The 26,839-nt window shown below is 40.5% G+C and overlaps 1 protein-coding gene across 1 annotated transcript; it reads right to left on the reverse strand.

The window, feature by feature from the left end:
• Positions 1-5,593: 5,593 nt before the first annotated feature.
• LOC124109477 (cancer/testis antigen 55-like) lies at positions 5,594-25,792 on the reverse strand. Its single transcript, XM_046468120.1, has 5 exons — positions 25,714-25,792; positions 23,168-23,352; positions 10,047-10,191; positions 6,523-6,635; positions 5,594-5,788 (listed from the first exon to the last, which is right to left on the reverse strand). The coding sequence occupies exons 1-5, from the start codon at positions 25,790-25,792 to the stop codon at positions 5,594-5,596; spliced, it is 717 nt and encodes a 238-aa protein (XP_046324076.1).
• Between the last annotated feature and the right edge of the window lie 1,047 nt (positions 25,793-26,839).

Here is a 26,839-nt window from a genome sequence, read left to right on the forward strand (position 1 = left end):
TCCCTGTGTGGAACGAAGATATCATCGTGCATTTACCAACATTTCTTGATTGTTTCTCTTTCTTGTGTGGGGAGTGTGTGTGTGTGTGTGTGTGTGTGTGTGTAGTTGTGGTTCATGCATTGACATATGTCATTAAGGATAGTCATGATCAATTCCTTTTTATAGATTCCTGGAAGTGGGCCAAAAGACATGCACTGTTTGGGGCTTTTTTCTTTCTTAGTTTGGGTAACAGGGATTGAACTCAGGGGCACTTGACCACTGAGTCACATCTCCAGCCCTACTTTGTATTTTATTTAGAGACAGGGTCTCACTGAGTTGCTTAGCACCTCACTTTTGCTGAGGCCGACTTTGAACTTGTGATCCTCCTGCCTCAGCCTCCTGAGCTGCTGGAATTATAGGCATGTGGCACTGTACCCAGCGGTTTGGGGATTTTGATACCTCCAGCATCGGGGTTCCAAGTTACTCACTTTAGTCAGGAATGAGTTATTTGAGAGAAGGGTGACAATTCTGCATCACAACAGATTTTTTTATTCATTTGTTACTCTCTTTCTTTGCTTCAAGTTGGGTGCATTCTCTCTAAGACCAATATAATGTGGAATTGGACCCATCACTTTCCTGAAACTAGTCCTTACCTATCATCTCCAATTTATGCCTAGGATTACCTGTTCCTAGGATTCACATCAGATTTGTAAATCTCTCAATTTCATATGTTAAAATAGTTTATTTGGACATTTTGCCATGCATTCCTTGGAATACCTGATCAGGATGAGATACTTCCATAAGCCTTTGGCCATCTGTGCTTCTCTTTGCAGCTCTGGGGCGTCACTTGTTTTTTAAAGGAAATGAGATTTGCTTTTCATCATTGTGTGATGGGAAATGACTTTGCATCAGGACTGAGCTTGAACTCAGTCTGTATAAAACCCTCACCCATTCCTCCCCTCCCTCTTTTGCTAGTATTTAAAAAATATGGCCAATCTCAAAAGTGAAAGCAGAAATCTTAAGGATCAGAAGTGGCAGGAATGTAGGCAGCAGGTGGGGCCTGGAGCTGCACAGCCCTTGGAGGCAGAACAGGTCTGAGAAGCTAGGAAAGCTCACTCTGTAGGTAGGAGCCAGAACTAGGTGCTTGGTGTGGCCCTGCCAGGTGAAAAGTGCTGTCTGCCTTGAATGGGAACCAGGATTTCTTGATCTGCCCACCTGGGGTGTCTTGAAAGTAAATCCCCTGCCCAAACAATGGGTTGAAACAGCCACCATTAAGACTCTTAATCCTCAGGTCTGTCCTGTGCTTGGTGCAGGGTCTGGATTTTCCATGAGAAAATACCCATGCTGAGAGTTGAATAAAATACAGATGCACTCAAAATATTCTCCTAGGCCCATTTCTGTGAAGCTGAAGCATATTTAAGGCAAAGGGAAGAGCCTAAAAGCTACTAGAGAGGAGAAACACATTATTATTATAAAACAAAAAAAAAGCATAACAGCCATATTGACACTGAATATCATCCCCAACCCCCAGTGCCAGAAGACAATGTATCAGTGAGGAGTCAGAGGCAACACAGAAGCCGGAGTCAGTAGCCATCCTAAACCAAACTTCAATTCAACCAGGGACAAGGTGCTTGCAAACTTATTTCAAGGGCTGAAAGAGTCCAAAACAGTCCTGGACACCACAACAGAACTGGTCCCCCAAGGACAAAAACACCAGTCCCCAGTCAGGGTGCTAGGAAATCAGGAAGCTTGCCTTGGAGCTGTTGACTTCAAGAACACACCCCTGAGCTATAGCTGAGAGGCAGAGATCAGAAGGCTGCTGCCACCACCACAGTAAACATTTGTGTGTGTGTGTGTGGGGGGTGTGTGCTGGGGGTTGAATCCAGCGTTTTGTGCACATGAGGCAAGCATTCTACCAACTGAGTTATATCCCCAGCCCTACTACCAACTTTTTGACACTCATAAAGTCAGTAACTAGACAAAGGACACTGCAGAAAACAAATACATAGGCTGTATGATCAGACTCACCACCACAAGAGTTGACAAAGCAGGAAGATGGCCACTTATTGGCCCACCAGGAGTCTCACTCAAGTGCACCTAACTGGTGGGATCTAATTCACATCCTGGGCAAGCCAGCACATACAGATTTTTACTTTTCTGACTATGCAGTAGAGCAAGGTACATTAGGAGATTGGGACATGTATTGAATCTCAATTCACCACATGTGTCCCAAGCAATGTCTTCAAAATGTTGAGAGAAAACTTCTGTTGGCTTAGAATTTATGCATGAATTTAGAATCAATACATTCTGACACACAGGAGATGTAGAAATGTACTATTTATCAAATCTTTTTTTTTTAAATGCCCATCTGTTGGCCTCATGTGCAGACAGTTGCACTAGGCCTGAATATCAACATACTTAATGTCAGGGGTATTTATCAAATCTTGCTCAAAGAATTACCAAAGAGTGTGTGTTAGCAAGAAGATGTGGATATCAAGAAACAATAGCAAGTACATAGTTGTTAATGGGCTTAAAAACCTCAATATGTATTGATGATGAAGGAAAGAAGGTAAAGGAGAAAAAAATAACAATATTTTTGGGGAGCTTACTTTGTGTCAGGCACCGCTCTAAGCACATTACATAGACTAATGCAAACTCACAAGGGTCCCAAAACAAATTCATATTATCTCTCTTTATGAAGATGGGGTAACTGGGGCTCAGAGAGGCTAATAGCCTGCCCAAGGTCACAGCTGTGGTGGAGTGAGGATTTGAGACCTTGCAGTTTTCCTTATAGTCCTGTAGCTCCAAGAGCCTGGTGCTGGAATCAACTTTTTGAAAGAGCTCATGGTATCACATGGCACATGAACATGTGAAACAGAGAGAATTTTGTAAAGGGACACAGAGACTCAGAATGAGCTGGCTCACTCTGTTATAGCAACCCACTCCAAGGGAACTAATCCTCTCCTATGAGACCTAACCCACTCCTTGAGATCAGCATTAATCCCTTCATGAGGGTGGTCCTGACCCAGTTACCTCTCCTCAGGCCACACCTATTAAAGGGCCCACTATCTACTAATACCATTTTATGGGGACCAAGCTTTCAACATATGAACCTTTGGGGTACATACAACATCTAAAGCATGGCAGAGCTCTCCCGAACACTGGAGCCACATGATCTTGTTGTGGCAGGCCCTGTATTTGCTTAACATTTCTTTCCTGTCTACAGAAAATTTTCTAACAAAGCCTATGAACTTCATGCTCCCCAATCCTAGAACCATAAAGACATCCATTTAGGGACACCAGTGTGACACACTGACAAGTGTGAGATGATCGGGGACTTGCCTCCCAAATTATGGCAAACAGCCTTAAAATTAACATATTCTGAGGTAAAAGGTTTAAAGGGCAGATGTGCTGGGCCTGCCTATGAAAGCAAGTGCATTCTGGGCTGTGCCATTTACAAAGGTGAAGGGAACATATCCACCCCAACAACTGATGCTCCCCAGGGACTGAGTGATTCCCTCTGTCCAGAGAGGAATCTGGAATCAGGGCTGTGACTGATTCACAACCTGACTGGGCTGACCAAATCCACTGTTGCTCTCAGGGAACATGCTTCCATGTTGGTCAAAATGGAGAATCAAATGAGAGGTGGCAGAATCCATGGCCCACACATCTCTCACATCAAACAGTGACTTCTGTGTAATTCCCACTGGTGTGAAGCTGCTTTGGAATGATGACTTTCCCAGGGAACTACAGCTGCCACAGCTCCAGCTGGCCTTCTCTCCTGGGAGTTTCTGCTCCATGGGTCAGGAAGCCCAAGGGGCAGTGACAGAAGCCAAGTTCCATTAGGGCCTGGGATTTGGCTCTGTTGGCTTCACTCCAGTGTCTGGCATGTAAAATGGGATCAACAAGAATTTGTGGAGTGAACCAGTGAGTGGAAACACAGCCTCCACAAGCTATTCCTGACTACCCTACCCCACTCCCTTCAAATTGAGAAGTAACCACTGGATGGCTGGGAGGTCCCACTAGACCTGTAAAACAAACCCAGAAGCAAACCCTGTTTATTCCTGGGGCCAGGGAGTTACAGTAGAATTAGGAATCCCAGGACTGGGGCTGAGCTCACAGCCACTTCTCTGTGATGCTAAAAGCTTTGAAGTAGCTCTTTCCAGAGAACAGTTAAATGTGTTGTTTGAGGAAGGAATGAGAACTTTTCATGAAGGATACTTGTGGGATTTTTAGTACCATCATACCCACAATAACCAAATTCCTCTTCCTTTATGGGGCTATAATTTCACTCTCTGATTCATGTATGGAGCTGGACTGCACCTTTTAAACAAAGGTCTTTACCCACTTTGAGATTTTATTCATCGAATCTGGGGGAATGATTCTGTAAGAAATCAACTGAGGTCTTAATGAGTTGCTTAACAATTTTATTCCTAGAAAACAAATGATGGGTTAGCCACAAGTAAGCATTAGTTCTGCTCAGATAATTCTTTTATTGCATTTATTAACATGTAATCTGCCATTAGTATCTACTGGACCCTATTCTAAATGCTTGGTGATATATTAATGGAAAGAATAACCCCCCCAAAAAAATGCCTACCATTGAGGAGTTTACATTCTAATGTGGGGAAGGGATATAGGTAAACAATAAATATAACAAATTGAGTAGGTGTTAGGAGATGAAAATGCTACAGAATAATGGATACTGAACATATAGCCTAAGGGAACTTAAAATTGAAAGCAATCTATAATTTTAATTATTTATTTGTTTATTTGGTACTGGGCATTGATCCCAGCGGAGGGGGAGGGGCTTGGTCACTGAGCCACATCCCCAGCCCTTTCTATTTTTCTAATTTTGATACAGGGTCTTACTAAGTCGCTAAGGGCTTCGCTAAATTGCTGAGGCTGGCCCTGAATTTATAATCCTCCTGAGTCAGCCTCCTGAATCACTCGGAGTATAGGCATATGCCACCATGCCCTTTTATTTATTTTTATTCATTTATTTATTTATTTTTCAATCTATAACTTTAAATCCTGCCCATTAACATGGTGGCCCTGCTGTCTCTGGAATTAAATACTTTGTCTCTGAAGGTTAGTTACTTCAGGGCCATACCAGGTCTCTACCATCACACAATCCACTCTTGCCTGTGGAAAACAAAGAATTTAAATTTAATTGAGTTTTATTTCTTTCTTACAGGCCAGTTTCAAATACTTTTGAATTAAGGCCCTCCCCTAAAATGAACTGGTCCCAAGAGAATGAACCATCATGTTTTTGTTTTTGGGACTAGGGATTTAACATAGGGGTGCTTAACTAGTGAGTAACGTCCCAAGCCCTTTTTGAAATATCTTTCAAAATGTTGAGACAGGGTCTTGCTAAATTGCTTAGGGCCTTGCAAATTTGCTGAGGCTGGCTTTGAACTTATAATCCTCCTGCCACAACCTCCTGAGTCACTGGGATTACAGGTATGTGACCTGAGACCAGCTGAGCCAGTATCTTAATTGGATTTATCTAAGAATCAAACTTCAAATATTGTTTATGCTTACTAAGTTTTTCAATTAAACCTGACAATTTCCTGCCATAGAATAAAAGATGAGCAGAGAATAAAATGTTTTGTTATGATGACCTTTGCACTGGAGTCATAGAAACTGCTCTCCAAACATAGCACAACTGAACACTCTCCACTATTACCACATTGACAACATCATATGGTTGAGGTACATATCCATCAGGAAGTTTCAGAGAATCCAAGGTGAAAAAGATAGTATAATCTATCATCCCATGTCTTTCCTGCAGGCTAGTAATGCAAACCTGTATAGAAATGATGGAAATATTTATGTAGAGTTTATTATACTGTAACAGGCACAGTACACTATCACTCTTGGTCTAACCTGCTAGTCACTCCAACCCCATAAATGATTTTCATCTTGGTGGCACACTGGCAACACCAGGTATGCTTTGAAAACACACCTGTGCCCAAATCCCACCTCACACCAATTAAAGCCAAATTTCTGGAGATGGTACTTAGGTATACAGTGAGAAATTCTGTTCTAAATATTGCTCACCATGATCATTATTCTCTATAACTAAGGTTTAGAGAGTGAAAGGGATTGAGCAAGAATTTTATCTGTACCTTTGTTCAAACAAAATTTCCTTCTCATTTTTAATCTCCACTCCCCAAATCATACCTAGTTTTGACTGATAAATACCACAGCCAACTCCATTCATCCTTTCCCAATGCTTTTCTTTCACACAGACAAAAGTTATTCTTTCTGTTGTTCTCAGAACATTCTAATAACATTCTAATACCTAATCAACTATATAACTTAGAACTTAATTATGTGTGTTCTACATTGTTTTCAAATCATTTCCTTTTGGAAATCCTGAGATTTCCATAAGGAAATAGGCTCATTTTTTGTTAAAGAATATATTTTCTCATATTTTCAGATTTCCCAGTGCACCCAATAGATTTCTGGCCATGAAAATTCTCATTGAAGGGAAGATTGGTGGAAACTAATAACAAATGCAACATGGACAAAAATTACCTCATCCACATGCTTACAGTTCATTGGCTTCACAGAGTGTGCCTTGATGTTCGAGGTGCCTGGCTGTGTGGAATATTCAACTTCTAACCAGTCACCCTTATAAGGCACAAAACCTAAAACAGCCATGGAGAAAAATTCATAAGTTCTCAATAGATGTAAAGTCCATTTTGCACAGATTTAAATAGATATCTTGTAAATCTTTCTGTCAGAAAGTAAATGTTTAATCCTTTAGCCATTGAGTTTCCTCTACTGATTTAACAAAGTCAAATGGAGGAAAGAATCAACTATTCTTTAAGAATAGCACAGAATTTATTACATAGTTGGTCACATTTAATGCCCCTTCAAGAGAGACAGTCAAGTGTGTAAGTAAAACATATGTCTGAACTTGATCCCTGCATTACCAGTTTTGTAACTGACACTTTGCAGCCTTAGTAAAGGTCCTTAATCTTCCTATGCCTCAGCTTCTTTATCTAAAATCGAGAAGGACAATCATAGTTCATATGACATAGAAATGTTGTGACAATTAGTCACTATTGGTAAAACACACAGAATAATATCTGGCATGTGGTAACCACCAAGTAAATGTTGATTGCTATTAGGGGTAGCAGAAGCACTAGGAAATATTGTGATTGAAAGCATGAATTAATTTCCTCAGGTGTTTTGGTCAGCTAATGAACTCTTAAATATTTATCTTAAATATTTATGGTTATAAACATATAGTTTCAAACAGAATTTTACAGTAAGTAAAAAGTAAGTCACAGGATAACAAAGGTGCCTGGAGTAAATGGAAATATCAAACATTGCAGGTGAAAGAATCAATTGGCTCAATGACTCCAGTAAACTGGCAATAGCAACAAGATTAAACATTTCTTTATCCTGTGACCCCAGAAATATGGAATGACACAAAACAGGTCTTGAACCATTTCTCTCTCTCTCTCTCTCTCTCTCTCTCTCTCTCTCTCTCATCTGTATTCATTTCTTTATTGTGCCTTTATATAATACCCGTGGAATGATAACTTCAAAATATATATACCTTCAGATCTAACCAACCTCAAATTAAATTATCCACATACTTATGTAAGTGTAGCATGTTTTTTTTGTTTTTTTTTAAAGAATTTTAATATTTATTTTTTAGATATCGGCGGACACAACATCTTTGTATGTGGTGGTGAGGATCGAACCCGGGCCGCACGCATGCCAGGCAAGCGCGCTACTGCTTGAGCCACATCCCAGCCCCAAGTGTAGCATGTTTAAACTGAGTTATTGCTGTTCTTCTCATGCACCCAATTTTGCTCCTTTCAGTCTTGCACATCTTAAATTGGCAACTCCATCCACCCTATTGCTCAAATAAAAAAACTTTGAAGTTACTCATAGGAATAGAGTGACATCGGCAAAATACCAGAGGAGAAGATTCAAGCCTTCTTTCCTCCTACAAACAACAATTGGACAACTATCCATCATAAAAATAGCTCTAAAAGAGATCGGTTGGGTTGGGTGAAGGATTTAGCTCAGTGGCACAGTGCTTGCCTAGCACATGCAAGGCCCCAAGTTCAGTCCTCGATCCTGACAAAACAAAACAAAAGCACAGAAAAAATAAATAAATAAAAGAGTTCGGCAATCCACTTTAAAAACTACACAATAACCAGGCATGGTGGCACATGCCTATAATCCCAGAGGCTCAGGAGGCTGAGGCAGAAGGATTGCAGGTTCAAATTCAGCCTCAGCAATTTAGCAAGGCCCTAAGCAACTCAGTGAGATGCTGCCTCTGAATAAAATATATATATTAAAAAAAGGGCTGGAGATGTGGCTCAGTGGTTAAGCACACATGAGTGTAATCCCCAGTGCCTAAAAGAACAAACCAACAGAGAGAGAGAGAGAGAGAGAGAGAGAGAGAGAGAGAGAGAGAGAGAGAGAATTGCACCAAAAAGGCAAGAAGAATAACTTCATTTTCCTGAATCACCCCATGTCTCATGCAGACACTCCTCACCATGAAGAGGGAATTCTTTCCTCATGAGTTCCCCTAGAAGGGAAAGAAGAGAGGGGTGAACAGCCAGCTTACACAGCATTAAAGGGCACTGCCTGAATGACCTGCTCCAGCTTCATTCACCCCACCCACCGAGAATGCTGGGAAACTGCCAGTTGAGAAGTCTGAAGATGGTTAGGAACAAAGAAAAAGGGTACAGCCATCAGTATCTGCCACGTGGTGGAAGCCACTGTTGTTTCCAGTGGCCTGCCCTGCACAGGACTCCAGAGATTTCCTCTGTTAGGGACCCTGACAGCCTGCAGAACGGTAGTTACTAGAAACTGGGCAGTGGCGGGTAGGGAAAGAGAGAAAAAGGTCAAAGAATAGAAACTACCAGTTATAAACCCTGGAGACCTAATGAGCACCATGGTGACTATAGTTAATAATGTATTATATACTTGAACTTGGCTAAAAGAATAGATCAGGTATTCTCACCACACACTTACATACATGTGCACACACACACACACACACACGAGGTAATTCTGTGAGGCCATGGGTATGTTAATTAACTTGATTGTAGAAATCATTTACAATGTATACATATATAAAAATATTGAGCTCTATACCCTAGGGTATACAATATCAGATTGCATATCCTAAATATACACAAATTTCATCAATCACACCTCAATAAAGCTAGAAAGGGACACATTTAAAAAAATATTGGAATTAACTTTGACTCCCATTTTCTTCACCCAGAGGTCCAAATTCATTAGTCAATATTTCATCTCTAATTTCAAAATAAACCCAGAATCAAATTGATCCTGAGAACCTCTGCTTCTACAACCTCGTCCAAGTCTCCAACATCTCTTGTCAGGATTATCACAACTTGCTACTAACAAATTTTCTGACTCCACATTTGCCTCCACATAGTCCCTTCTAAACAAAGCAGACAGAACATTTCATAACAAAATTCAGGTAAGAGTCTTGGTTTTACAACCACATAAATCAAAATAGCAAGCTGCCTGGTGGAGCTAAACTAATATCCCCTTTCACACCCAAGCTACATGACAACTGCATTAAACTGAAAGCACATGAACCAAAGTATAACTCTGGGTATAAACAAAATCTCAGAACATCTGCTAATTACTAATAGAATTCAACAGTGGACACACACACACACACACACACACACACACACACACAGAGAAAGGTATAGTTTTGTCTCCAACCTTATTTTGAAGCACTTGAATATTTTAAAAATAGTGTCTTTATATAGAAGTTAGATAATTAATTAATGAAAATAATTAAATAATTAATGAATGAAAAATTATCCAGACATTACTGATTGCATTCAACTAATGAACATGTAATAAATGATAGTATGGCTTTTTAGAAATATGACCTGCTTACATCCTTATATTGTATATTATTTTCAATTCCAAAATTCCATCTCAAATATTAAAGAGTCACTGATTAGAGCCAAGTATACTGCAGAAATAGTTCCAGGTCCTCTCAAAATATTTAGCACTACATGTTTTAAAAATGTAAATCATACCTTCAGAAACAATGTCTATAGAGAAGTAAGTTTTTTTATCAATGTAGACAGTATCTTTCTTTATAGAGGTAACATAACCAACTAAAACTCTGATTCTGGAGTCCAGTGGTTTAGTGACATCAAAATTATCAGGGATGACATCCACCTATAAGATAAGGAAACAATTACTTAAAGTATGACAGAAATTTTAAAAGGGGAGTTTTATGCTTAAAACATTGTCATTCAAGAAATATTTTATTGCTGGGCAAGGTGGCACACGCCTGTAATCTTAGTGGCTCAGGAAGCTGAGGCAGGAGGATTGCAAGTTCAAAGCCAGCCTAAGCAACTCAGTGAGAGTTGTCTTTAAATAAAATACAAAATAGGGCTGAGGATGTGGTTTAGGTGTGGTCAAGTGCTGCTGTGTTCAATCTGGGGTACCAAAATAAATAAAGAAAATTTTAAAAATAATTAATTAATTAATTTATTTATTTTGCAGTGCTAGGGACTGAACCCAGGGATGCTTTATTGCTGAGTTACATTTCCAACCATTTATATTTTTAATTTTGAGCCAAGTCTTGATAAATTTCCCAGTCTGACCTAGAACTTTCAATCCTCCTGCCTTTCCTTCCCCAGTAGCTAGGATTATAAGTGTACACCACCACACCCAGTTCAAGAAATATATTAAACATCTATTGTTCAATACTAGTGAATATGTTCACATGACAACCAGATCATAGACATGAGATGATAAAAATAATGCCATGCTTCATGTATTGATCAATATACTCCCAGATTTTAATTGCTCACCCCAGTTTAATGCATCAATAGTGTTAAATTCAAAGATAAAAAATACTATTCTTGCTGGGCACGGTTGCACATGCCTGTAATCCCAGTGGCTGGGGAGGCTGAGATGGGAGGATCACAAGTTCAAAGCCAGCCTCAGAAATGGTGAGGTGCTAAGCAACTCAGTGAGACCCTGTCTCTAAATAAAATGCAAAATAGGGCGGGGGATGTGGGGCAGTGGCCAAGTGCCCCTGAGTTCAATCCTTGGTATATATGTATATGTATATATATATATATATATATATATATATATATATATATATATATATATATAATCCTTGCCCTCTAGGAATTCACAATTTAATGGAGGTGGGGACAAGTTCTAAGGAAGTTGTGATATAGGATATAAAATAAGTCCAAAAATTGCTTTCAGGAATTTCCAGGAGGGAGAAAAATTCAGACTAGGATACTTCCTCTACTTGGAGGAAGTCAGATTTGAGTGTGGTTGAGAAAAAAATAGAGAGTATACCTGGCAAATGGGGATGGGGGTGGGAGCGGGTCAGGGAGATGGAGGCAAAACAAACACAAGTTAGGGAAATATAGAGGAAAATTATAATATTCAAGATCCAGTTCTTAAGAAGTATAAAATACAGTTGGAAAAGTAACTTCAAATGAGAAAGGGTTGTAATACAACCATATCAAATTAGGGCTTACTTTGTCTATGACAGAAAAGCATGCAACTATTTTTGCTTATTGTGAGTGTAAGAGTTTTTATATTAATTTTTTAAAATTAAAGAAATAATTCATGCCCATTACAGAAAAAAAAGTAGAAAAAAAAAAAAAAAAACAGAGAAGCACAATGCAGTAAGTGATTGCCCCTAGTATGTAATTCCATTGCTTAAAAAAAACTACCGGCCACATTTTAGTATTTACCCTAGCTCCAGATTTTTTCTACACAAATGTATATATGCCCCACTTTAAAATAAAAAATTAGCATTGTATATAGTGTTAAAATAACACGTAATGATCACAAACAATTTGGGGGGGTCCTTGGGATGGAATTCAGGGGTACTTTATCACCAAGCTTTGGTCCTTATTATTTTCTACTTTGAGACAGAGTTCAGCTAAATTTCCCAGGCTGGCCTTGAAATGGAAATCCTCCTTCTTTAGCCTCCCAGGTCACTGGGATTACAAGCATGTACCACCATGCCCAACCTGATTGCAAACATTTTTATAGAACATGAGGTTATTGTAAAGAAAATAAGGCATCTCAAAGAGTGGGTGGACTATAATTTATGGATCTAATTCCACATTGGACATTTAACTTGTATCCTAATACATTGCCACTAGCCTGATTTATTTCTGACAATAAACTATAATCAGTAGAATTTCTTGTTCAGAGGTTTCTAATGGAAACAAACCATTAAGTTGTAAGTTATTTTTTGTGCTTTTAAAACAGCCAAGTTAATTGGTATCTTTCTAGCTTCCCATACCAATCTCATGATCTTTTGGCCCAGATTCATTTTCATTGAGGAATAAAGCACTAGGTCCCTCTCTATCTACTGCCATCTTGTTAGTACCCTAAAGGATAATTCGCTACATCTTCTCATCACTCTGTGCCCTGATTCCACACTAGCTCACAGTCATACCACACATTAAATTTTCCTCCAAGTTTCATGTAAACTCTCGCTATCCAAATTCTGTTTCTTTAGCTCAATAAGGAGTGCAGACAGATTCAAATGCTTGTGAATATGAAAGAGTTGTAGAATGAATCCAAAATTGGAAAGGAGACCTCAGGAATTAAGAGAGACCAAGAAAGTGAAATGTCTGCTGAGGAAAGCTACAGGAAGCAAGCAGAGCCAGGTCAAGAGAAGATCATGTGGGGTGCAACTGACAAGACCATAGGGACAGGGTTGCACAAGCCCTTTGGCAATTACATGCTGTCATGTGCCCTGGATGATAAATGCCATATGTGGAGCTATAGGACTTGTTTGCCCAGCTGGGTTTAAATCTTATTTTGGTGTCATCCCTTCTTTCTAGTCCCTATTCCTCTCTTTTGGAATGGGAGAATTTCTGTGTCACTGTTTATTGGGTGTATCTGACTTGCTTTTTGATTTTTACAAGGGCTCACAGCTAAGTGTTTGCCTTGAGTCTTGGAGGAGACTAAATCTAGACTTTTGAGCTGCCGCCGTCTGGCTGGGCACAATCAGGAGCCACTTGTCAAAAGAAACTAACTTTATTTTTAGAACCACACACGACAAACAAAATAGTCTCTCAGGAAAAACCCTCAGAGCCTCAACTGCCACCACCGGCTTTCCCCAAGCCTCTCTCTCCCCCCCAAGCTTCTCCCCACCTCCCACAATCCTCCTGCTCTTGAGGCCGATTGGCTGGGTCACGTGGGCGGAGCCAAAAAAGTCCCCCAATGAGCAGCTCCGTGGTCTGAAAGGGCAGGGAAACAGTCCAATGAGCATCACCGCAGAGGAGCCAATCAGCTAGATGTTGCTGGGGCCGAGGAGCCAATCAGCTAGATGTTGCTGGGGCCGCTGTGAGCCAATCATCAGCCAGCAGCTGGAAGTTTGCTGGCAGCTGGAAGTTTGCTGGGGCCCCTTCAGCTGTGGCTCTCAACATCTCCCCCTCTCTGTTTAAACAACAAGCATGTGGCTTAGGGACCGTGCCTGTTAGGCAGTCCAATTCAACATATGGTCCTTACCCGTCATCGGATGAACTGACCTCTAGGCGTCAGCCTCCTGTCTTAGGTTGGTACCACTGCAATTGGATCATACCCGTCACTGACTACCGGTCCAGCATACAGCCATACCTGTGGATAGGCCTTTGCACCTGTGGGGGGGTGAGGTTCTTTGCCTCACCTCTGTTGGCCCCCAAATTTTAGACCATCACTAGTAGAGGAGGATGCAAAATGCCATGACATTAAGCCAATTGAGGGCTCCTTTGAAAAATTGTACCACCAGTGACACCATCAGCAAAAATACTCCAACACTACCACAATTCGCTGTACCAACAGATAGTTCACAATGCATACAGGTGAGCTCACAATGTGTCCAGGCAAGTTCTGCAAGCAGTTCAGTGATGGCTATTGTAGAAGCTGTAGATTGGTTTTATCTTTCACTTCACCAGCACTGGGATGAAGATAGGAATTCTGGCAATAATGGCTAAAGAAAAAATTATGTAACATTCCAGAAGGCACTAAAAGAAAACAATTTTCTTAACAATTTACATTGTCTTCACCGGCACTGGGATGAAGATAGGAATTCTGGCAATAATGGCTAAAGAAAAAATTATGTAACATTACAGAAGGCACTAAAAGAAAACAATTTTCTTAACAATTTACATTATCTTTAAGAGAATTATTAAATATAATGAAAAGGAAAGGTAAAAGTAAACAAACAGATTTGTTAACCTTCTTTTTTGTTTACATATTAAAACAATCCTCAACAGTTGTTTACCCAATTTAAATTAAACCATATAAATCACGTGAAAAAAAAATATTTGGATCCATTTTATCATGAGCGCTCATCATATATGATATATGGACATACGTACATTCAAACATATAACACAAAACACAAGTGTGCACACATAATATAATACATACAACACATAACATTATAGTAAAGGCCTTATAACTTTTTACAGGTGAAATCTCCATTGCAATGCTTAAAAACTCTATAGTCAAAAAATAGAACTCATCAGCAAAACATTAACCTAGGTCTGTATGAGCTCAAAAAACAAAATAGAACTTCATGATATGGCAAAGGGCAATAATAAAATAGATATTGAAAAAAGCATCCTGGTTCTGTTGCAGATGTAAGAATAGCCAAACTGGAGTTTTGGATATCAGTTGTTATGGATTTGAGCCAAATCATCTTCTTTTTGGTCTGTAGAAATCGCTTTAGTTAATCTTTCTGGAATCCAAATCGGCTGCTGTTCTCCCTGTGGAAACACATAAACAGACCCCCCGACTCCAGACAATCACTGGGTCAGGACCTTGGTTAATCTCTCTGGAATCCAAATCGGCTGCTGTTCTCCCTGTGGAAACACACAAACAGACCCCCGACTCCAGACAATTACTGGGTCAGGACCTTTCCATTGTCCTGTTAGAATATCCTTCCAAAGTACCTTGGGCTTATGTACATTTTTTGGACACATATGCCTTTCTGCAGCACTAAGTCCTGATGAATCCAAATTTAAAAAGTTTAGAGTAAAAAGGGTTATTTTAAGTTTATCTTTGGGGAATATATACCCCTTCCCAATTCCTTCTTTTTGCTTTAATAAGTACATTTTAATAGTTTGATGAGCTCTTTCAACTATGCCTTGTCCCTGTGGATTGTATGGGATTCCTGTTATATGAGTAATGCCAAATGTTGAGCAAAATTGTTTAAAAGAGGTAGAAGTATAACCAGGGGCATTATCTGTTTTTAACTGTTTTGGAACACCCACAGTGGCAAAATTTTGTAAGCAATGAGCTATAACATCTTTAGTTTTTTCTCCGGCATGAAGGGAGCCCATCAAAAATCCAGAAGAAGTATCAACTGTAACATGCAAATATTTTAATTTTCCAAATTCTGGCAAGTGTGTGACGTCCATCTGCCAAATATGGTTAGGTATCAATCCTCTAGGATTGACTCCAAGATTAACTTGTGGTAAAAAGGTCACACAATTTTGACATTGTTTTATTATTTGTCTAGCTTGTTCCTTAGTTATTTTAAAATGCTTTTGTAAAGTATTAGCATTGACATGGAACTTTTTATGAAAATTTATAGCTTCTTCTAGTGTAGAGAAAATATGTATGTCATGTGTAGTTTTATCTGCTAAATCATTGCCCAAACTAAGGGCTCCAGGCAATCCTGTATGTGCCCTGATATGTCCTATAAAGAATGGATCTTTTCTGTCCCAGATTAGACTTTGTATAGTGGAAAGCAAAGAGAAAACAGTAGAAGGGGAAATCCTACCAGCATCTTCAAGAGATACTATAGCATTAACTACATACTGACTATCAGAAAATAAATTAAATACAGAATCTTTAAACATCACAAAAGCTTGTAAAACTGCATTAAGCTCTACCTTTTGAGCTGATTGTTTGGGTACTAAAAATGTAAAAGTTTGATCAGGGGTAACTACTGCTGCTGTACCATTATTTGACCCATCAGTGAATATATTTGGAGCATTCATGATAGGTGTTTTTCTTGTCATTTTTGGAAAAATTACAGGATGCAATGACCAAAAAGACAATAAAGGATTAGATGGTAAGTGGTTATCAAATGAAACATTAGATTTACACATGATTATTGCCCAAGTATTTAACTCATTAGCTAACTCATCAATTTGATTCATAGTATATGGAGTAATAATTTTATTGGGAGAAATTCCAAACACTCCCTTTGCTGCTTTTATTCCTTTGAGTATTAATTGTCCTACAGCCTCAGGATACCTAGTAAGAATAGTGTTAGGAGAATAAGATAAATGTATCCATAATAATGGACCTTCTTGCCAAAATACTCCTGTAGGAATATTTTTTGTTGGTAGTACAATAAATAATAAAGGCAAACTTATATCAATTCTATCCAAATGCATATTTTCCATATATGTTTCAATGATTTTTAATGCCTTTCTTGCTTCAGGCGTTAACATTCGGGGTGAATTTGGATCTGATGGACCTTTTAGGATATCAAATAAAGGTCCCAACTCTCCTGTTGGTATACCTAAATAAGGCCTTATCCAATTTATGTCTCCTAATAACTTTTGAAAGTCATTAAGTGATTTGAGTTGATCTACTCGTATTTGAATTTTTGGTGGACGGACCATGGTTGAGGATAATAGAACTCCTAAATAATTAATTGGAAAATTTAATTGTACTTTATCTATTGCTATCTCTAGATTATAATTTTTTAATAAGTTTGTAAGTGTGGCATAACATTCTAGCAATGTGTTTTTATTTTTGTGTGCTAATAATACATCATCCATATAGTGAAATATTTGTAGTTCAGGATTTTGATTTCTAAGTGGCTGGATTACTTTGTTAACATAAATTTGACACATAGTTGGGCTGTTAGCCATCCCTTGAGGGAGTACTTTCCATTCATATCTCTGATCAGGACCTTCATGATTCAGTGCAGGGATAGTAAATGCAAAACGTGGACTATCCTCAGGATGAATTGGAATTGAAAAAAAACAATCTTTAATATCTATAACTAAAACATACCAGGTTTTTGGCAAAGCAGACAACTGAGGAATCCCTGATTGAGCAGGTCCCATAATAACCATCTCATTATTAATGGCTCTTAAATCTTGCAATAATCTCCATTTACCAGATTTCTTTTTGATGACAAAAATGGGAGTATTATGGGGCGATACAGAAGGTTGTATATGTCCTTCTGCTAATTGTTGTTTGACCAGGTCATGGGCTGCTTGTATCTTTTCTTTAGTCAGGGGCCACTGAGGAACCCATACTGGTCTTTCTGATTTCCATGTAATTTTTATTGTCTCAGTGGCCCTTTCTGAAAATCCAACCCATGTCTGTCTGTTCCTTGATCTATTTGTATTGGTGCTGCTATACCTTGTTCTTGTTTTTCTAATCTTTTTCCTTTCCTAAAACCTTGTCTAGTCATAATAGTGGGTGCATTTTGGTTGATGTTATTTGTTAATGTCAAACCTAATTGATCTAGGACATCTCGTCCCCATAAATTTACGGGAAGATGATCCAATACATATGGCTGTATAGTTCCTTCACATCCTTCAGGATCCTTCCAATCTAATACCATTGCACTTCTATGGGGATTAGTCGCCACTCCTAGGCCTCGAAGCGTTTGAGTGGCTTGTTGTAATGGCCAATGTTTTGGCCATTCTTGACGAGAGATGATGCTAAGGTCTGCACCTGTATCCAGTAGCCCATTAAATTCATGTCCTTGAATATTTAGTTTTAGCATGGGGCGAGAATCTGAATTTAAAGAAAGCATAGCCCAATCTACACCTGTGGAGCCTAATCCCTTGGAACCTCTTTCTACAGTACGACTGGAAAATTTATCATGTAGGCTGGGTATTATTAGTAACTGTGCTATTCTATCTCCTGGTGAAATTACTGATATACCCTTTGGAGAACTGGCTATAATTTTTATTTCACCTTCATAATCGGGATCAATTACCCCAGGACTTATCATAAGTCCTTTTAGAGTAGAAGAGCTGCGTCCCAATAATAAGCCTACTGTTCCTTTGGGAAGAGGTCCTTTCACCCCTGTGGGAATGATTTGAACTCCCATCTCTGGAGTTAGTACTGCTCTGGCGGAGGCGCAGATGTCCAACCCTGCGCTCCCTCTGGTTTGTCTGATGAGGGATCTGATGGACAATGTGTCCTGGGCACTACCCTGATGGGGTTGCTGGGTTCCTCCAGTGCTCCGTATATTTGTGGTTTTGGGCCCCGGAGCATTGGGCCCCCCTGTCCGTTTTTTGGCAATGGAGCCCGATGCCTTTCTCCACGATATCGTGGATAAACACCTGGTCCTTGTTCGTTTTTTGATAATGGAGTACCCTCTATGGTGGTTTGAGAACGGCATTCATTAGCCCAATGTCTCCCTCTACGGCATCGTGGGCAAATACCTGGTATTCTACTCCTTTGATACCTAGTTTTGTTAAACCCTCCTCCAATGGGGCAATTCCTTTTAAAATGTCCTGTTTGTTCACAATTGTAGCATGTTCTTGGCCTGGCATCTAAAGCCTGTTTTACTGCAGCTGCCACAATTTGCCCTTGTTCATTAATGTCTCTGGCATCTAAAGCCTGTTTTACTGCAGCTGCCACGACTTGCTCTTGTTCATTAATGTCTCTACATAATTTAATATATGTGTTTAAATCTTCATGTTTCCATGGTCTAATGATATCTCTGCACCAACGATTCGCTTGCTCATAAGCCAGGTGTTTTAGTAATGGCATTGCTTGTTCTGTATTCCCAAAAACTCTGGTAGCTGTTTGAATAAGCCTATCTACAAATTCAGCATAAGGTTCATTAGCTCCTTGTATTACCTTAGATAATTGACCTTGTAAACCTCCATGTCCTTGTAAAGTCTTCCATGCCTTAATTGCATCTGCAGCAATTTGTGCGTATACGCCAGGATCATATGCAATTTGTTGCTGCTGATCCTCATAAGGTCCCTTTCCTAACAACATATCTAGATTTCTCTGAGGATAACCAGCTGCTGCATTTCGCCTAGCCGTCTCCTTGCAAAATTCCTCATTGGCAACCTTCCATAACAGGTATTGTCCTCCATTTAGCACAGCTTTACACATATTAGCCCAATCTGCTGGCGTCATGTTCAAGTTGTTAATGGATTCGACCAAGCTTACAGTGAAGGGTGCTTGAGGACCATAGGTTGTTACAGCCTCTTTTAGCTGCTTCACTGTTTTGAAATTTAAAACTTGGTAAAATCGCTGCCCTCCTGCCTCAAATACAGGGCATGTTAGTATTTGAGATCTTGTCTCTCAGGATCCCAACTATCAACTGCGGGGGTTGGGGGCCTCCCAGCATATGGAGGTGGCGCTGTTGGTTGGACACTTACGCCCTCTGGTGATAGAAAGGTGTTAGTAGCAGTCTCCTGTAGAGGTGGTGCTGTTGGTTGGACACTTACACCCTCTGGTGATAGAAAGGTGTTAGTAGCAGTCTCCTGTTGTACCTTTCCCCCTGATGGCTTTTTCTGTTTTACACTTTCTTTCTCTGTCTGACTAACTTGAGAGACCTTCTCTTTTACTTGAATCATTATGTCTTCTCCTTCCTCTACCATTGTCTGAACTGAAGGCTTTGGACTAAGCAAACAAGATATGAACGTCCACAATGGCAATGTGCCAACTGGCAGAGTCCCTGGGCTTTTCTTTTCTATTCTTTTTAAATCTTCACCATGATGGTTCCATTGTGATATATTTAACAACTCCTCCTTAAAAAGCCATGGGCTACATTTTTGTATTGTATCAACGTATGCCCTGACTGCTCTTGATTTTACTGGGATGCCTCCTTCCTCTAACAATTTACTTAACACTCTTTCAGTTTGTTTTTTACTAATTTCTGATCCCGTATTTCTACTATAATACAACCCAACAAGATGACGCCAAACAAAACCGAGACAGAATGAAATAAAAAGGGAACAACAGAAACTCATTATAGCCTTTCTATCCTCCTGACATGTGCATCCATCCTTTCTCCCTATCTGTTCCTCAGAGGTAAATAGTTTTTCCTCAGATGTGAGCGGTTTTTCTTCCGTCTCACTCATCTCCAGGGACAGGCAACTTAAAACAAAAGTGAAGCAAAATAAAAGAGGAATCTTAAAATGGCTACCCATCCTCTCGCCCTGCCCTCAGGGGCGAGCAGTTTCACTTACCCTCAGTCGCTCCCCGTGCGAGCCACCAAATGCCGCCGTCTGGCTGGGCACAATCAGGAGCCACTTGTCAAAAGAAACTAACTTTATTTTTAGAACCACACACGACAAACAAAATAGTCTCTCAGGAAAAACCCTCAGAGCCTCAACTGCCACCACCGGCTTTCCCCAAGCCTCTCTCTCCCCCCCAAGCTTCTCCCCACCTCCCACAATCCTCCTGCTCTTGAGGCCGATTGGCTGGGTCACGTGGGCGGAGCCAAAAAAGTCCCCCAATGAGCAGCTCCGTGGTCTGAAAGGGCAGGGAAACAGTCCAATGAGCATCACCGCAGAGGAGCCAATCAGCTAGATGTTGCTGGGGCCGAGGAGCCAATCAGCTAGATGTTGCTGGGGCCGCTGTGAGCCAATCATCAGCCAGCAGCTGGAAGTTTGCTGGCAGCTGGAAGTTTGCTGGGGCCCCTTCGGCTGTGGCTCTCAACATTGAGCAATGTGGAATTATTAAGGCTCTGGGGACTCTTGGAGATGGACTAAATGCATTTTGCATTATGAGATGGACATGAGCTTTTGGGGGCCGGGGCAGAATGTTATGGTTTAGATCTAAAAAATGTCCCCCAAAAGCTCATGTGTTAGTCAATGTAGCAATGTTCAGAGGTGAAATGAATAGATTGTGAGAGTTGTAACTTAACAAGTCCATCCTAGTTTGAATGAACTGACTGGGTGATAACTATAGGCAGGTGGGTGTGGCTGGAGGAAGTAGGTCACTGGGAGCATGGCCTGGACTATATCTGTCCATGATATCTTCTTCTCTCTCATTCTGTTTCCTGGCTGCCATAAGCTGAGAAGCTTTCTCCCACCATTCCCCTCTGCCATGGCGTTCTGCTTCACCTCAGAATCAGCAAGGGAATCAACTGACCATGGACTTAGCCTCTGAAACTTTTCCTCCTCTGAATTATATTTAGGTATTTTGGCCATAGCAACAAAAAGTTAACACAAGGGTCAAAGTGGACTATCCAATTTATCATAAGGTACAACTGGGTAGCAATTAGCAAAACAAGATATGAATCCTTCTTTCAGTTTGCACACACAAATCAAGCCAGGCTTGCTGAATGTTTGCATGTAAATAGATAAAAATCACAGGAGAGACTAAGAGACTATTTGGTGAATTATGAATTGCAGTATGCTTTTCTAAGAATTTTTACTGAACTCAAAAGCCTCATAGAGAATATGGAGATCATAATGGTACATAGAAAATGAGCACTCTAGTGGCTGGGGTTGTGGCTCAGCAGTAGAGCGCTCACCTAGAATGTGCGAGGCCCTGGGTTCAATCCTCAGCACCACATAAAAATAAAAATAAAAAAATTTTAAAAAAGGTATTAAAAATGACCACTCTAGGGCTGGGGCTGGGGCTCATTGGTAGAGCACTTGCCTATCATGTGTGAGGCACTGGGTTTGATTCTCAGCACCACATATAAGTGAATAAAATAAAGGTCTGTCAACATATAAAAAATATATATTTAAAAAATGAACATTTTAGAAGTCAAAAGATGGTACTGTGAAAGTAATTGCAAAACCTTTGAATCCAAATTTTCATAATGTACTTTAATTTTTTTGACATAAATATCTATAATGTCCCTAACATATAAATAGTTCTGAGAAAATAAAAGTTGCCGTAGTCTCATTAAGGCTTAGAGAAATTCTAAATAAAATTATGAGACTGCATTTCACTTCTAAGAATGGCAAAGACTTCAGGTTGATTATATTCTCATCTTTGCCAGTACTGACAAACAGGTCATCTTATAGCCTGCTGGTGACAGTGTCAATTAGTACAATGAAGCAAAAAGATGATTTGATAATATGAATCAAAATGTTAAATATCTGAACTGTGGTGATAGTTACATGCCTCTGTAAATCTACAAATAAGTCATTGAATTGTACTCTTAAAATGGGAGAATTTATGGTATGTAAATTATTCCTCATTAAAGCTATGTTTAAAAGTTTAAAATATTTGTCATTTGAGACAGCAATTCTACTTATATGAATTCGTACTATAGAAAAGGATTTTGGGGGGATGGCTTTGGTTGGGGGTTTTTGTTTGTTTACTTTTACCTTTTTTTTTTCATGCTGGGAATCAAAGCCAGAACTTTGTACATACTAGACAAGCACTGTGCCACTGAGTCATAGCCCCAGAAAATGTGAAACTATGGAAACTATGGCAAGAGTATAGCCTGAGCCCAGGAGTTCAAGATCAATCTGGGAAACAGAGTGAGACCTTGTCTCAAAAATTTAAAATATAAGAAGTGCCAAAGGAGATATGGCAGAGTCAGCAGGGTGGCTTAATAACCAGACCCTGTCTCAAACAAATAAAAAACAAAAAACAGAAATCACTACAAATATTAGAACACCCATTACAAAAGAACATACAGCTTCAGGGGAGTGAGACTTCAAATTCCACTATACATCCACTGTAAAGGTCACATTACAGAGTTGGGATTAAAACAAGAAAGTGCCAGGTGTAGTGGCACATGCCAGAGACTCAGAAGGCTGAGGCAGGAGGATAGCAGGTTTGAGGCCAGCCTCAGCAATTTAGTGAGGCTCTAAGCAATTTAGCATGACCGTGTCTCAAAATAAAATATAAAAAGGGACGGGGATGTGGCTCCGTGATTAAGCACCTCTGGATTCAATTCCTGGCACCAAAAAAAGCAAGATTGAAAATCCACTAGAAGCCGGATGTGGTGGCTGGTGCATGCCTATAATCCCAGGGGCCTGGGAGGTTGAGGCAGGAGAATCACAAGTTCAAAGGTAGCCTTGGCAATTTAGTGTGGCTGTAAATAACTTAGCAAGACCCTGTCTCAAAATAAAAAATACAAAGGACTGGGAATCTGTTTCAGTGGTTAAGTGCCCCTGGGTTCAATCCCTAGTGCCCCCCCTTCAAAAAAAAAAAAAGCCCACTAGAAAAGAGACCCTTCCCAAACTCATGAAAATCTTACTTTGGTTGCTTTCAATTCAACAGATGTTTTATCTTCTTCCACAACTGCAGTAACTTTCTGTCCAATTTTCAGAGGCACGTTTTCAGTCACTTTATTAGTACTGAAGTAGATGGACTCATCAATCAAGCCATAATCGTCACATAAACTTGTCACAACTCCCTGCACAGTTTTCAATTTGGTGTCACCTATGGGATAGGTAAGCAACAGGTTCTATTAATTAATTTCAAAAGCAAACACACATTACAAAAGAGTCCTACCAGAGGAAGATACAGTGTATGATGGTCTACTTCTAGAAATTAAATGGCTGAGTTTTGAGATACTGATGACACAGTCCTAGAGCATAATGGTGACTTGTGCAAGTGTCTGGAGGCAGAGGGCAAAGTTCAAATCCTGGCTGCCTTATTTCTCTGTACAGCATAGTGACAGTGGCCTCCTACCACAGGCAGTGGAGGGCCATCATTAGGACTGTACTGTCCAGATGAAGATTGCCTGGTTTTTAACCATAGCTCCTACACTGACCAACTTTGTAGCTCTGAGCACATTTCTTAATCTCTCTGATCTTGATTTGTCAGTCAAACAAGAACAATCACAATGTTTACCTAATTTCTGTTGCACATGCATGTCACTGCTTAGAACCCTGAGTATCTTGCACATGTTAGAGTGCAAATGTTGTTGTTGTCATCATATCTGTACATAGAGAGCCTTAATTGACCATTATTATATAACTTTATTATATATTATTATATAGTTTAACTTTATTAATATATGATTTAATTAACATTAATATACAATTGTATTATATATTAGTATATAACTTTATTATATAACTTTATAATGATGTATTATTATATAACTTTATCATTTTCATATCCATAATGAGAAGCAACATATGGGGATCTTTAAACATCTCACCAGAGCAATAAAAGATATCAGGGATTAAGTCTAGTTGAAAAGTGCAACTGAATCACCAGGGGGGTTTGTTTTTTCTAAACACGCCTAGCTGGTAAGTGGTATTTTGGGATCTGACCTGGGACAATTTGCCTGCAGCACTGGAGCTCTGAATCACAATGCCAAAGCTACTGACCTAATGACTTGGGTGGATAGAAAGAAAGGCTGGGAACTTTTGGATTATACTAGATTATGAAAATAAAAGCCAAGAAAATCTGGCAAACTGGAAAAGAAACCAGATTAAATGTATCACATCATATCCCAGAATAAAAATGAAGGACAAAGAAGACAACTGTCACTCAGGCACATGGAAAACTTGTTAGAGTCTTCTATGGATCCCTGTTGATAAAAGTAGAGGTAATAAGCGGCCAGGCATGGGAGGCTAAAGCAGTAGGATTGCAAATTCAAAGCCAGCCTCAGAAACTTATCGAGGGGCTAAGCAACTCAGTGAGACCCTGTCTCTAAATAAAATACAAAATAGGGCTGAGGATGTAGCTCAGTGGTCGAGTGCCTCTGGGTTTAATCCCCAGTACCTGCCTGCCGCCCCCATCCCCCCAAAACAAAGTAGAGGTAATAATGGATGCCATGGTAAGTGACGTCATCTAAGCATAGAGAAATCACCTTCTCTAGCAAGATTTGCTGTGACCCACCCACCTGTCCTGGGGGTTCACACTCTACTGGCAAAGAAGCCTCAGAAGATCCCAGGCCAGGAAGACAGGGCCCTTCCCAGGGAGTCTCTTCCACCACCCTCCTAAGACACTGAATTTGTTCATGGGGAAACACCCTCAGGGTGGAGCACAGGATGAGAGATACTGCTGGATCTGAGTGTGGGGTGTGAATTCTGGGGGACTGCACAGTAACTGTGTGCCCTTGCTTTCCTGTTCGCATCCCTAACTGATCCATAGATGGACACTGCAGTACTAAGACTTCTCTCATGGGGGTCTGTAGGTATTAATGACATGCAGCCCTTAAAGCCAGATAAGTGCTGGACACAAACTAGAATCAATGTAATTCAGAGCACGGATGCCATCCATACAGCGAACCTTCCCATGTTTGATTGGACTCGCACCCACCACACGCCACACCTCAATCAGTGCTTCCCCGTTCCCCCGTCACACCCCCCATCTCCCCGAATGCCCACTTGGTGCCAGAGCTGGGGCAGGAGCTTAGGATACAAAGTAAACAAGTTAAATGCGGCTCCTGCTTTCACACGTGTGACTAACTTGGTTTCAAGTTTATGGTGTGGACAGGAAACCAAATTCGCCCTCAAATCAGGGTGGTTCACATCCCCAAAAGTGTAAAATGGCTTCACACCAAGGGAAACACGGGGATGGTGGAGCTGGACACTCTTTTCCGTCACTTCTCAGTGTTGATGCAAACACCTTCCCACTTTGGATCAACAGGAGGCATTAGTCGATGTTGGCCTATTTCTTGGGGACTTAGTGACAATCTCTCACCCCCCCCCCCACACACACACATAAGGTTACGCACATCCCTAGCGTGCTGGTCCCATGAGTCCCCATGGTTCCCTATCAGGGGTGAGAAGTCTCCTCTGAGGAGACTTCTCACATAGTGAACAACAGGATTCAGATAACTACCTTGTGGGAGCCCCAGATATCTGTTAGGGTTTTCCCTCCTCTGAAAGAAGGCCATAAACCTTCTCAGAATTCTGAGCATGGTGCTGTCACCAGAGGCCTGGCTGCCGCCCTCACCGCACAGACCAAATACCAGGCCTTCTCTCTGGACACGCCCTATGATCACACAGCGACTCCTCAGGGACCCCTGTTTCTTTCCCTCAGACTCTGTGAGGAGGGATCGCCAAACCGTTAGGATGGCTGGGAGGGCCAGGGATATGGCGCCCCTACGGAAGCTCTCAGGTATGCCTAAGCCTCTTTATCCTGAGAGGGCTCATGCAGGGCCGCCTCTTTTCACCTTCCAGCCAATGGGGATGTAGCTGGTGATCATGTGTGTGTCTATGACCAATAAAAAGTGGGGGGTGGGGGGAAATCATAGCTCCACCCATCCAAGCTGTGGGGTCATTAGGAATGTCCCAGGAGTGTGCCCAGGGTAAAGGAGATATGTTCCATGGGGTTCCCTGCAAGGACCAGAGGTCTGGCTTGAGAGGTGTGGCAGAAACTTGCCCCCATGCTGTTCAAACAAAAAATCCAGAATGATGCTTAGTATAAGGATTGGTGATCATTAATTACTCTTCACCAGGGATCCTTTGAAGGCCAGTGGGTATATAAACCATTTTAGGGATGCTTTGTGCCTGTCTTCTATGTTAGAACTCCCTTAATGAATCTGGTAGTGCTTTATCATGGAATTCTTTGATGATCATTACCACCACTTATTCATTGCTCATCCAATGATGCCAGTTACTTAACCATATGTATTAGATTTTTTTTTTCACTTAGTATTTGTTGAGTACTGACCATGAGCCAGGCACTGTTCTGAGCACTTGGAATTAACCATCAAAAAATGGGCAAATTATCTTGGCCCTGTGTTGGTAATTTCTCACAACAGGAAGATAAAGGAGAAAAAAATGAAAGAGATAGTAACTGGTCTTGGTGTTGCAGGCGTGTTCTTGCCTGTAACCTCAGCCATTCAGGAGGTTGAGGAAAGAGGATCACAAGTTTTGAGGCCAGCCTCAGCAACTTAGTGAAGCCTTATCTCAAAATAAAAAGGGCTGGAGATGTATCTCAGTGGTAAAGCACCTCTGGGTTC

This window comes from Marmota monax, unplaced genomic scaffold (genome assembly GCF_021218885.2).
Source record: "Marmota monax isolate L192 unplaced genomic scaffold, Marmota_monax_Labrador192_F-V1.1 WCK01_AAM20220418_F8-fsc00333, whole genome shotgun sequence".
Lineage (NCBI taxonomy): Eukaryota > Metazoa > Chordata > Mammalia > Rodentia > Sciuridae > Marmota > Marmota monax.